This window comes from Oreochromis aureus, linkage group 7 (genome assembly GCF_013358895.1).
Source record: "Oreochromis aureus strain Israel breed Guangdong linkage group 7, ZZ_aureus, whole genome shotgun sequence".
In the NCBI taxonomy this organism is placed as follows: domain Eukaryota; kingdom Metazoa; phylum Chordata; class Actinopteri; order Cichliformes; family Cichlidae; genus Oreochromis; species Oreochromis aureus.
This window is the reverse complement of record NC_052948.1, coordinates 26386764-26400087: the sequence shown is the minus strand read 5'-3', so window position 1 is coordinate 26400087 and position 13324 is coordinate 26386764. Positions and strand designations below refer to the sequence as shown.

The 13324-nt window shown below is 39.4% G+C and overlaps 1 protein-coding gene across 1 annotated transcript in view; it reads right to left on the bottom strand.

Annotated features, from left to right (window-relative positions):
* Positions 1–335: 335 nt before the first annotated feature.
* Positions 336–13324, bottom strand: part of carmil2 (capping protein regulator and myosin 1 linker 2) — a 64788-nt gene continuing 51799 nt past the window's right edge. The window contains exons 34-41 of the mRNA XM_031753530.2: positions 12785–12889; positions 11451–11487; positions 10854–10922; positions 9109–9362; positions 8230–8362; positions 8023–8112; positions 7114–7215; positions 336–7021 (exon numbers count right to left, since the gene is read on the bottom strand). Of these exons, the coding sequence (XP_031609390.2) occupies positions 6456–7021; positions 7114–7215; positions 8023–8112; positions 8230–8362; positions 9109–9362; positions 10854–10922; positions 11451–11487; positions 12785–12889 (1356 nt within the window). The 3' untranslated portion in view covers positions 336–6455. The remainder of the gene's footprint in view (positions 7022–7113; positions 7216–8022; positions 8113–8229; positions 8363–9108; positions 9363–10853; positions 10923–11450; positions 11488–12784; positions 12890–13324) is intronic.

Here is a 13324-nt window from a genome sequence, read left to right as displayed (position 1 = left end):
GCCTGTTAAACCTTTTAACAGCCAACTCCGCCTTTTTGAAGCTTTTTCCTAATTCACTGTTAATCAGTTTTGTTTATATAGTGCCAGTCTGCTACAACAGCTGTTTCAAGGCACTTTATATTGTAAGGCAAAGACCTTAGAACATTAAGAGGGAGAACCTCAACAATCTGATGAGGCTCTATGAGCAAGATTTGGCAACAGTATGGAAGAAAAACTTAACAGGAAGAGAAAGGTTTGAAAGAGAAAAGACAAAAAATGAGCACAAACTCTTCACAGAGACCGATGACATCAAACAACCGAGTCAAAGTTTTACAAAGTACAAAATTATCACACAACTCAGTTAACTTTTTAATAATCTTAACAAGTATAGGTTCACACTCTGTTTATAATTTTGTGTTATGTAGTTTTGTACATATTCTGTGCGTGCAAGGCAAAAATAACAATGAAGGTAGAAAATAAACTCTCCTCCAGGATAAGATGAAGGCTCGGGTCAGACATCACAGGGAGATGAACTGAGGTCTGCTCTTATAAAACACACACATCATTCACCACAACCACCCTGAGAGAAACACAACATTTTCCTCTGATTATATAGTTTTGTTTTTAATCTAGTGACTCCGGAGAAAATTATTAAGCTGACTAAAGGACTGATTGAATGGATATATGAATATAATATATTTATGTGATCCCACAAAAATGAGTGAGCAGAGCTTTAGTGTCCCATGTATTCAGTTGAAGATTATAAAAAGGCTTAACGTGAAATCAAGGCAAAAAGAAAATGAAAACAAAGAAACTAAAATAAATATCTGCAATAATTTTCAGTGCATATAAGTGTGAATTAATTTTCCACCTGTTTGGAGATACTTGTACAACCAGAATTTCCTTAAAAAAAATCAATACAATTCAACGTATGATGCCAAACTCTGAACAGCTCAGGTCAGCTCACCAGTAAACCTCATAGGGTCAGCATTAGGTGGTGTTTTAGCCAAATGGAACACAAACATAGTTTCAGAAACGAGAAGATATTAACTTTCAAATCTCTTGCAAACGTATAAACTCACTGTTGTTTTATTCCATTTGGGTACAAACAGTGAACTTAAGTTCTAAATATAGTAGCACCAACCACCTGATGGATCTCAAGAGGTTAAATTTTACTTGTACTTGACTAAAAGGTCTTGTGCTGTACTCCTGATTGAATGTTGTTGAAGAAGAATTTCAGCTATCCTTATGTATCCAAACTAAAGATAAGGCTCAACCGATATCTGACAAATGCAAAGAAACCGGGCATGACAGTTCTATGTGAACACTGCAAAAGAAAGGTATTTTTGTTTTATGCATTGGATTTTGAACAACCCTGAACACTTCTAGTTTATGAGGAAATCCAACTCATATTGTTCTTTTCTTTTGGAGGACGAAATCAAAGAATTAAAGTTTGGAGTTCATAGCAAGATTGCACAATGCCAAGCAGTTTTCACTGGGCACTACTGAGGTCCTGCAGAGATGTTACATGCTGTGTTGTGCACTGTATGGAAAGGGGAAAAGCAATAGGACCCTCCTCCAGACCCTCCATTTCAGTTGTAAAGGATTCACTTCTTGTGCTTAGTTACTTAGAAATGAAATCTAATAAAATACACAAACATACAAAACAATTTAGGCATACCCAAAGTACTTTTTCTTTGTTGTTGGGCTTAAGCCTGAGTCAGACTAGAATAAAAACAGGATGGCCTTTTTGCGAGCAGAAAAACTCAGTTGCTGAGAGACAGCACTGATTTTTTTTTTTTTTTTTTTTGCTGTCAGCAACCATTTGAAAGTAGTTGCTGTGAAGTTGAACATACAGCACCCTTCTGTTAGTCACAAGGCACAGGTCGCCTGTTGGGAGTCAACCTGTCTCCAGACTTGCAATGACTGCAGTCACACTCAAATAGTAAAAGGTTTCCAAATAACCCTGATCTAATTTCTAAATGCAGACAAACTGACTACAGGTTACAGTCAGTCGGATGATGATGAACACAACTTGTCTGCTCCACCAAGTGGAAATATAATCTAATGAATCACACAAACCTGATTTAGTCAGGTTTATGGCTCGCATTTTACTGCAACTTGTGTTGAATTTAATGCCAGAACAACATGCCTGATATTTGTGTGATAGCTGCTGCTATGAGCGCTCATTTGTTTGGGAAGATGTTAACAGAACAAGTGGACAATCAGCACAGGTGGATGGCTTAAAGCTGCGAGCCAAGAGCCAGAACGTTGGCTCTGTCCTGTAGATCCTTACTCAGTTGTCATTCTGAGCGTCGAGAGCCAAGCCCCACATGTTCCTGCATTCCAGTGCTTTAGTCACATTTTTACACAGAGATCAGTATACAATGAAAACATTTTGTTTCTCTGCAGCGTGCACACGTTGCTTGACAGGTGCTATTACATATTAATATATGATAACACACATATGTTAAAAATCCAGCTACTGGAACTGCATTAGTGTGCTAGATTAATGTATGAATGTTACAATACATAATACTGACTTTAATAAGAACCTAGAATTCAACAGAGTCTGCAGAAAAACCCAGAGAGTGACAGAAACAGTATCTTCATTAACACAGACGGATCGGGATCTGACAGTAAAAAATGTTTTGTGCTCTTTACATCACACATTTCCGCTGCTATGCATAGATTTCAGGTTTAAATAGTTTGTAATAAACCAGCTTTTCTAGCTAAACCCTGCACGCCCCTGAGTGTTGGTCCTCAGGGCCCACACACACAGTTCTATCAGAAGAGCTCACTTTTAAAACAATCCTATCGATTCTTCTTTAGTCTCCTCATTTCTGTTTCTTTCTCTGTTTTCAGAGAGAAACACAAGAGCCAAACCTGCTTTTACACTGTATTATATTTGTTAATACATTACTTGCTACCTCACTTTTGAGCTGCAAATTTGCACTGCTCTTGGTAAAATTCTGGTCAATGCTGAAATGAAATAGCTGCATCTTTGTTTGTTCCTAAATATATAAATTGTAAATTTGCCGCATTTATTTACTGTGACTGAGTCTGTGGCTGAGAGTCGGACCTGCTGTGTATGGATTCTGCACAGTCCATGAACTGCTTATCAAGTTGACTGTTTAAGGTGGGCCACACCTCACGTCATCATGTATTATGCCTGTGCTCCAAGTGGCTAGTCCATCCTTGCATTTCGTCTTGCACTACTTCACTGAAATTTGCAACACTAAGCAAACAGATTTGCAATTTTTGCCAGTTTATAACAGGTAATTGCCATATTATTACAAATGAACTGCATGTAAATGCAGCTGATTATAGTTTGACTTTTATCTTATTGCCCTTTTATTACTGTCTTAATGGACCAAAGTCACTTTGAAGATGTAACTCACTGCACGTGGTTACAGCCCATCTTCAAAGAGACCATTCGAAAGGCTTGACCACAAGCTGATTGCACACAGATCCAATCATTTTGGTGGCTCCGAGGCCTCCAAACCTAGCGTGACTGTAACTGAAACTAAGCTTAACAATAATGATCACATTAAGTATTGTCATAAAGATCAACTCAGCAAATGAACCTTATTCATGAGTGTTTATAGCAAAAGTGGTGTTTGCACTAATGACCAAAAATCAACAACCGTATATAGAGTTGCATATGGACACTGCATATGTTAAGCAAACTACAACTAGAAAAAATATGAGGATTTTGAAAATATAATGCAAACTAAAAAACAGCTTCTGAAGGGAAACTCTGACTTAATATGCTGCTTTCATCATGAGTATCACTGCCTCTTCATTAAGGCACGTGTAGATCTGACTATACAATTGCTTTTTATGTAAACATGCTGCTTAAATTTATTCTTATGCTGCATGAGACAGTTGTAACCTTACTCTTTCTGTGGTGCTTAGGAAAGCAAACAAAGAACAAGTCTTGATACCTTTTCTTGAACATAACCAACCCAGAGCATGTTAGGCTAGTAAGGAACGGACCACCATGGCACACTGCAAACCCATAGATTAAACCTACCTCACTAACCCCCCATGGTGGAGTCCTCTAATGAGGCATCTCCCTCAACTTCTAAAAAAAAAGGATATGCAATATGAGATCTTAATCAGCAGGAGTTCAGTAGTATTAGTAACTAATTACTTTTTCCCCCATGGCACAATCCAAAAGAGGTTACTTTGACTGACATAAGGCAACCTAACCAGCCTTTGCCTGGACTCACAGTGTGACCAAGTAAAATGAAGTAATTAATGTCTCTAAATAACCTTAGTCACAATTAGATATTAAGTACAAATGTAGTTTCCAGAAACCTAGTCATCTTGTCAAAAGGGGACAAAATTAAAAAGGCAAAGTGAAAAGATATCTGCTATCAGCATGGAGTTTGTAATCCACTTTGAAATCATAACAATTTTAAGTAGTTGTTATTAATGTGCCTGATATGGTGTAATCAAACCAAGTGTGATGTTGTGCTACGCTCAGAAATGTCTTGTTAACTAATTTAATGTTTTTGTGGAAAGTGCATGAAAAAGATTTCAGTCCCTTAGCTGATGAAGCTCATTTCAGACTCTTAACGATGGGTTGATGGAAATGAATTTTATAGGTGGCACAGTTGCATATTGTTCAATGCAAAGATGGATGGGATTAAAAAATAATGAGTCTGCAGCAAAATAACAGGATGAAGTGCGCGATCATTTTTGACATCAGATGAGAGGATGAGCTGTCAACACACTGATACACTCAGCAGACACATGGTTGGTGAATATGTGTCCAGCTAGCTACAGCTAACGGTCAGTACATTTAATCTTTGGGGTAAATTTGCACAGACTGCAATAACAAGCCAGCAATCTAATGCATGTGGTTCCACTGTATAAATAACTAATATAAATCAAAAATCCACCCCACAGAATAAATGCACCAACTACACAGAAGCTAGCACACAGGAAAAGTCGGTAGCATCTGGGTGTACCGTACCTGTGGTTCTCACACGTTTAACGAGAACACTCCGAACATGAGAGCGATTCTACAGGAGAGTACAATAGTGCAAGTAACATCATTCACAATTGGATACAAATACTAAAATGTGCAGATATACTCATTTATGATTACTCTTGAGGAATCCCATTAGCCATTTGAAATTTCAAAATGCTGACTCTGGTGGAAAACCTCACATTTAGATACGAGGACAACTTAATATCAAACCACACATGTTTGACCATGTGAAAGTTGATCTTTGATGTTTGAAATCATTCTCTTTGTACTTTATGTAAAGGTACTTTTAGCTGCTTCCTGTTTTTGAGCTGCTTTACTAAGTGGTTGGCACAGCAGATGGATTCACATGTTTGATATGGCACCAGGTTCATGCCAGATGCCCCTGCTGATGCATTCAGCACTAGGAGTACTCCCAGAAGCTGGGTTTTGGGATCTTTCACGTGTAAAGTGAACGCGTTAACCACTCACTGGCAAACTATACCCCTACTACCCCCTCCAAAAAAATAAAAATAAAAATGTAATAATGAATGAATGAATAAATAAATAAATAAAGCCTCCTTTTAAGAAGACAAACAGAATTAGATTAAAACAGCTTCTTGCTGTTGCTTGACCTCTTCCTTCCTGGCAGTAAATTTGTAACATTTTTTTATCTAATGATTTTTCAGAAAAATGTTCCCCATCAGTGTGACATGGACCAGTATTACCGCCGCACATGTTTAGGGTTGAGCAGGTTTTTTAAAGACTATATTGTTTAATCTACAGTAATGCATCATGTTCTACAAAATCATAGGTTTACAGTCTGCCCTGTGAGGTCCACAACAGCTTTTAGTTCATTCAGAAATACAGGTTGACATTTTGATTTATTTACAAAAAATACTGTATTTAGAAAAACAATTAGAACAGGATTAAAAGGCCTGATTGCTGTGTGACATGGTTAACTGTCAATATCTACAGCAAGATTATATATTATTCTAAAATGAAAGTGCTGCATTAACAAAACAGCTGGTTATACTTGATCTGATATGATAAAAGATGGCAGGTTATTGCCAATGAACAAGCTTAAACAGCTTATGTTAATGTGTGCGCCAGCCAGGGTGACATTTATTATCAATATTAACTGTTTAATACTTCAATTGTGTTGAAATTGCAGCTTTACTGCCCTCTCGAAATCTCCCAAAAAGTGCTGTTCAGTGTTTTTAATGTCAAAATAAAAATTCTGAAATTTACCAGTGGGCAGCCACGTTGGGACCAATTTTAAAATTCAAGTGGTTAATGGGATTTTTCAAATCAATGGCTCCACAAGAACAAACAAACAAAGGTCTAGTGACTGTGATTTTCTACTTATCTGCTGCACTAAAACACTCACACTACTCTCAGATACTCTCAGATATGCCCTCAGTTCCAGATCTCAGTGATGTCTCAGACCTCTCCCTCCTAAATGTGTTTTCTCCTCAGGTAAGTCAGTCTGTGGATGCTATTCAGACAGAGGGGGCTCAGTTCTTTGGTCTGCTGCCTCTGCCTTCACTGTGTGATGTTTAGAGATGGTCTCTTTCTCTGGTGTGCTGTTTCTCAGATCCACCGGGCTGGGGACCTTCTTCTTGTGGGATGTAGGACTTACTTGGGGGACGTCTGAATATCCGGACGTGACTGGGATTGTGCTGAGGGTCTTTTCTCGAGGCGCTGGGGAGACAAATAATTTATCTAGAGTTTGGGGCAATGCTGGGGCCGTGCTAGTGCTATTTTTGGGTGGGGGCATCACTGGAGACTTTTCCAGTGTTCGGGTATGTGGTGGAAGCCTCTCTTGGGTGGGTAAAGCTTTGTCAAACGCATGGCTGGAAAACTGGGTTGCATCTGCTTCATGCAGAGCTTGAGCTGTAAAGGAGGGACACCCTGAGCCTGGGCTTTCGCCCTTTCCTGGATGGGGGTGCTTGGTTTCGGCTGCTGTGCTTCCACATCCCATTCTTCCTCGTCTTTCCTGCAGCTCCTCCTTCTGGGGAATGCCCTTCTTATCTTTATCAGTCTCCCTTCCCATGTCACTGGCTGTGAAGATGAATGATATAGATTAATAAGTAAAACAAAGAAGGAAAAGGACAGGCCAAAAAGGCTAAATTATGAGCATGACTTAAGAAGACCTCTCTGTCCTTCTCCACTGGATGGATCTTCAATGCAGGATGGCAGATCACTTCTGTTGCCTCGGAAACGGATGGGTGACCTCTGTAACACTGCCTTCAGCTCTGAAAAAGAAGGGTATGAGGTATAATAAAGAGTCAATCATCAGTTATCCCTTTCTCCAGGACAGTTGTGGGAGAATACCACAGTTAGGTGACGAATGGATGAAACGTTTTACTCAAAGCCTCATGCAAACCATCACACAAACATTCATACATGGACTCTTTTCTAAGCCTGTCTAACATTCACACACTCTGGATACATCGGGGCAACTCGCAGCTCAGTATCTTTGACATGTGGACTGGAGGAGCCGGACACTGAAACTCTAAATGTCAGGCCCACAACAAACAAGACACACAAAGTAACATCAGCCTGAGAGGTTACAATGAATTGTGTCTCTGGCCATGAACACTCACTGAGGGTGATAAACTGAAAGTTGTTGACTTGGACATTTACACTGTGGCCAGAGAAGTTCCAGTAGACACATTAATGTTGTGTCGTAACAGTAAAGTTGACCGAGTGTTTTTCCGTTGTCTGGTAAATCATTCAAGCAGGATTGGACACAAACATTGTGGGAGTGGGATTTAAAAACATAGTCCAGTGCAGGGCTCTAGTATGCAGTATAAAATTCTTCCTATTTGTTGTGAAAGATGCAACGTGTGTCAATACAACACAAGTACTTATCACTGCTCCTGAAATCAGAGCACAGGTCCTTTTTCAGTCTATACGATTTCATGTTCCAACAACACTGAAGAATTTACTTTGATAATCTTTTTCTATTTTAATCACATTTTTTGAATATTTTTCATTTAACCAGTTTTGGGATTTGCTGTTGCTAGCATTATTTTTTCACAGTTTCATCAAAGCCTCACCTTGTGTCATGGCAAAAGCATCCTCATGGACAGACACAGCTCTACGCTGAGGAGGAGGCTTCATGTGTTGACGTGGCTTAGGAAGACTCTCTGAAAATACACACAATCATTTATTTACACTGACTTGGATTCCAGAGCTGATTGAAAGTTGTATCAGAACCACCACAATTTAGATACATTTCTTTTAATAAGACAGGTAAGACATACCCTCTGTCACTGATTGTGCTTTTTCAGCGCGATCCTGTGTGCCGGGACTTCTCCAGAGAGGTGGGACTGAAGGAAGCTCCTTTCTAGAGGGCACGGTGGATGTTCCACCCTGGAAACCGTCCTCGCTTCCATTCTAAGAATAACAATCAGCAGATGTTCATTGACACAGTTTTTTCTCTGTATGCCACCATTGATTTGAAATCAATGAATCGGTCAAGAAGGTTTAATTCAAGGGGTTTAACAAAAGCACTGCATCAACAGCTATTTTTAAATGCAGTCCTTCATTTTCAGAATGTCAAATATGATCAGATATAAAGGTGTTTTTCCTCTTCACAGAACAACATGAATGTGAATCATCACCTAGATACAGCTATCAAAGTGAAAACTCCTGTACTGGTTCTAAACGGGCTAGTTCCTCACAAAATGACAGAAAAGATAGTTCAGTAAGTTTCGTAACGCACAAAATATTGTTTAAACTTTCTTTTTTCAAATTTTAGTTTCTCTTTCTTTTTCTATTGACTAAAGTGTTTTTGATACTTATGATTAAAATGGCTACCAGAAAATATAGCGACTGTGGGAGTTTCAGACGAGCGAGCGAATGACACTTGCTGTAGTTTGGATTTCATGAGAAGGATGTCGAACAAAACGCAGTAATTTGCAAAACGTGCCTTAAAACCTATTGCCGCAAAAGGTAGCAGTACCACAAATTTGTTCCACCAGCTGAAAAGTCATCCACTGCAAAATTAACCCCGTTTTCAAATCCGCATGTCAACGTCTCCCAACAAGCCAAAGAAAACATTAAATAAACCAGCTGTGAGACCAGTGACTGTTCTTGGTCAGTCGTTTTTATATATTTTTTTCAAAAATGAAATATATTACCTGTCTTGTAGTCTCCTCTGGCCTGCCATCATGTTTCCCTCCTTCCAGCAGCTCCACTGAGCTGCTGGAAGGAGGAGCAGAAGAGGGACGAGCTCCTCCTCCTGCAGCAGCCAGGGTGGAGAGGGGAGGTCTGGCTGAGATGGCAGGTTTGGGTGGCAGGGGGCCAATAGGACGCTCTGGGAGGGCGGGCTTTGGAGGAAGGAGAGGATCTGGTCGAACGGGGTGCAGAGATCTGATTGGATACCTGGGATCAGCTGGGAAGCAGGGTGAAGGGGACAGTGCAGGTTGTCCCAGTTAGTGTCCACAGTTTGGACAGATGTTTAAAAGGATGTAGATTATACACAGAAAGCATGGCATACTAGTACAGAACTTCCTGTGTTCTCATATCACAGGCCTAGATACATCAGACTGGTTACACTACAGAAGACATGTTTATGATGTCACTCACTGTCCAGTGTCCCATGTCCACCAAAACTAAAACCTCCAAAGACTAAACTTTGCTGTTTACATATAGTACATAGGATATAACAAGATATCCAGAACATGTTAAAATCTTTTTTATAAAGCACTGTGTTGTTCTTTTAAATACATATGATGCGGTCTGTGGCTCGGCTACAGGGGAGAGGTGGCGCAGTGGGTTCAGAGGCTGTGCCAGGGGAGGCTGGCACACAGAGCTGACAATGACTGTTTAATCCTGACTCTATTACTTCAGTAGCACGCGGCACCTGTGGAGGAGAGGTATGAGCTGACGCTGGGGTGGGTAGCAGGACAGCTGGAACCACATGACAGTCTGAAAAAACAAACTGTGTAAACAAGTTCACTCTGTAACCAAAGACACTTGAGCCACATCGTTTGTGCACATCCCTAACCCTAGCCCTATGCTGGGTCCCTGTAACAGCTGAACAGTGTTACAATGGCACCCAACATCCCAACACCCGATGTTAGACCTATAGCCCGTGCAGCAGATGCACGTCCTGGCTCAAATGCCCCAGGAGCAGGCAGCGGCACAGCGTGAGCAGCTGACTCATGTACAGAGTTCTGGTAAGGTGCCAAGGGCGTACACGGCAGGCTATGGTGGACTCGGGCTACACGCAGACCTTAGTCTACCAAAACCTGGTTCGTTCGGGAGTGTTGGTGGAAGCAATATTCATGGAGGTCAGATATGTGCATGGGGACATAGATAAATCGCTCATAGTGCCGCTAGAAATGAGATACAGTGGCAAATGCATAAAGTTACGGCTGCATTCCTTAATTCTGGGGACAGACTTCCCTGTGCAAGCGGATATTGCTTTGTATTACTTGTAGTGGATTATGCAGCTCGACATCCTGAAGCAGTGCTGCTGCTCACCTTTTCTGCAAAGGGTGTGGCACAGGCACAAGTTCCCCTCATCGTTTGTGCATGTCTTACTGTGTGCTTGTCGTGATTTGGAAAAACTATACTCATACAATATTGCCAAATATTAAATTAAGAAACACCAAAAAACACCAAAAAACAACCTAGTTGGTTGCTCAGAAAGACAGCATTTTATTATCACATTTTATTTTATTTTTATATTTTATTTTATTATTAAAAAAGCTCAGTAATTGCATAAACCATGGACATGCTCAAGGGTGTTTTCAGAAGTGGACTTGTTTATATTGGTGTCCCACACAGCAATACCGTGTTTTTTTGCTGGGCTGGCTCTGCCAAACTATAGATTGGGATTATAATTTATATGTAGACATGAGCAAGGAAATATTGATACCTGATGAAGTAGACATAGTCCTGGGCTTCATGTATGTGGGAGGTGGTTCAGGTTTGTCAAGAATAGCACCTGAGGGACCGTGGCAGGACAGTAGAAGACAGTGAATATTACGAATAATATGTGAATCCTACAGCTTATAACACAGCTCTAGATGGCAGATCTTAAAACAAGGATTAGTACTGATGACTCAAACAAAATAAGAAGAGTGATGAAAAAAAGCAAAATGTATAAAACTATATGAAACAATAAGTATAGACTCAAAGTTTCTGTTAAAGAATTAAACTAAATTTGATTTATAACCATGTACACTAAAAAAACAAAGGTTGGAACTGGTTACTTAATCAGAATGGTTCAACTTCAGTTCGGTTCAATTTTATTTATATAGCGCCAAATCACAACAACAGTTACCTCAACGCGCTTTATATTGTAAGGTGGACCCTACAATAATACCTGACAAATGGACTGGCCTTTATGTAGTGAACTTAAAGGACATTACTTCAAGCAACACTGACTCACACACTGACAACCACACACACAAACACACTTATAGAGAACATATTTTTTTTATGATAGAGATATTTATGCAAAAATACTTACCATCAGAGTTGGCCTTTCTCAGCTCTTCATCTTTATTCTGTAAAAGAGGAATTAGTCTTTATTTTTGTTTTATGTGTTTTCATGTTCACAGCCATACCATTATTATAATGTTATGGCTTCTTAGCCAGATCTCACTTGAAAAGGAGATTTGAATTTCAAGGCCCTCCTGGTTAAACGAAGGTTAAATAAATAAATAAGATAAATATGAGATAGTTGGGATTTTACTGTTCACCTTTGTTTTCTCTTCCAATTATTTTTGTCTATTTTGCTGGTTTGGTTTGGGTCATTCCAATAAAACCATTAAAAACTTAAAAAAGTTTAAACCTGTTTTTCATTGTAGTAACTTTACTGTACTCCTTAAAGCCAAGTTAAAATTTAACGTCCTACTATGAAAACTGACCAAGCTACTGGCTTTCAAAGTGCACAGGTATGGGCTGGAATTTGGTGCCTTTTGCTCTATAGTTTCCAGCATTTTTGAACCAGATTATCCACATAAACATATCAGGGCAGAAGAACACAGGTCACCTACTAATCAGAAGGTCCCCATCTGCTCCAGTCTACCTGCCAAATATCCTTGGGCAAGATACTAACCTGGGTTGCTCTCTGATGCATCCATCAAAGTGTGTGTGCGAATGTTAGATAGAAAACACTTAGAAAGTGCACGGGAAAAAGTGCTCGTGGTGTAAATGAGGGAAGTTGTGTAAAGCACGTTGGGTGTTCAGACAGAGTAGAAAAGCATTTTTCTCAGTGTCAGTGTGAAAACTGCCATTATTGCTGCTTTCTATTCCTATTAATAGCACTAGCCTACTACAGAGGAGTGGAAATGTCTGTTAAGTTAAAGGTAATTTTAGATCTACATATTTCTTTGAATCATAAAAATATAATGTTAATACTATTTAATTACAAAAATACTGGCACACTGCCTGCCTGGCTGCCAGCCTGCCCGGTAGGATGGTGACAATACTCAGTCAGCCTTTTATGGCTCAGGGGTAAAAACTGTGAAGATTCCACACTGATCTGTAATGTACATTTAATGAGAGTAGACTCAATAAATATGGAAAAAATTGAGATACATGGTTTTTCTTAAGACATTCCAATCTATCATCCATTTTCTTAATCAATCACTCATTAAAAGGGAAAAATAATTCAATGAGATTGAATCACTTTTGTTTTCTGGCGAACTTTCAAAATAAGATGTGGGAGAATGGGTAAGGAGTGTGTTGCTCACAATTTAAAAAGATACAAAATAAAAGAGGTGTGATAGATAAAAATGTTTAAGGCAAACAATGTTCAGAATAATATGTTTACACACACATGCGCACTCCCCCATTTACCTGGCTCATCTTGGTTTCAGCAGGTGGAGTTTTGGCCACACCCATTCTGTGCAACATCACCTGAAGCTTCTGTTCAAAACTAGATGTGCTCTCCGAAGCATGTTTCTGAAAGACAGTACAGAAACACTTAGAACAATAACTGTTCTCTCACACACACACAAGCACTGGCTTGGCTTGGTTCCGTTGGTATTATTTGAAAACTATCAATATATAGATTGAGAATAGAGTAGATGTTTTATGAGAATGGGCATGAAGCCTCACTAGAATTTTACTAACAGTATCACTGTGTTAACACATGAGCACAGCGAAGACCCGACTGTGTTGTCGTACTGGTTATATCTGTGCGACAAAAGTGATAATATGGTAAATTTATCATAAAAACAGGTAGACCTTTGAGGAAGTGTTTACTCTGTATCAACAACAAATAGTATCATCTACAATATAAAATGGGAGCAGGTCAAAGAACAGGGAAAGGTTCTACCTTAATATGCTAAAATTAGACTTAAAACAAGAGAAATTCAAAATAAAGGCTAGTCTCTG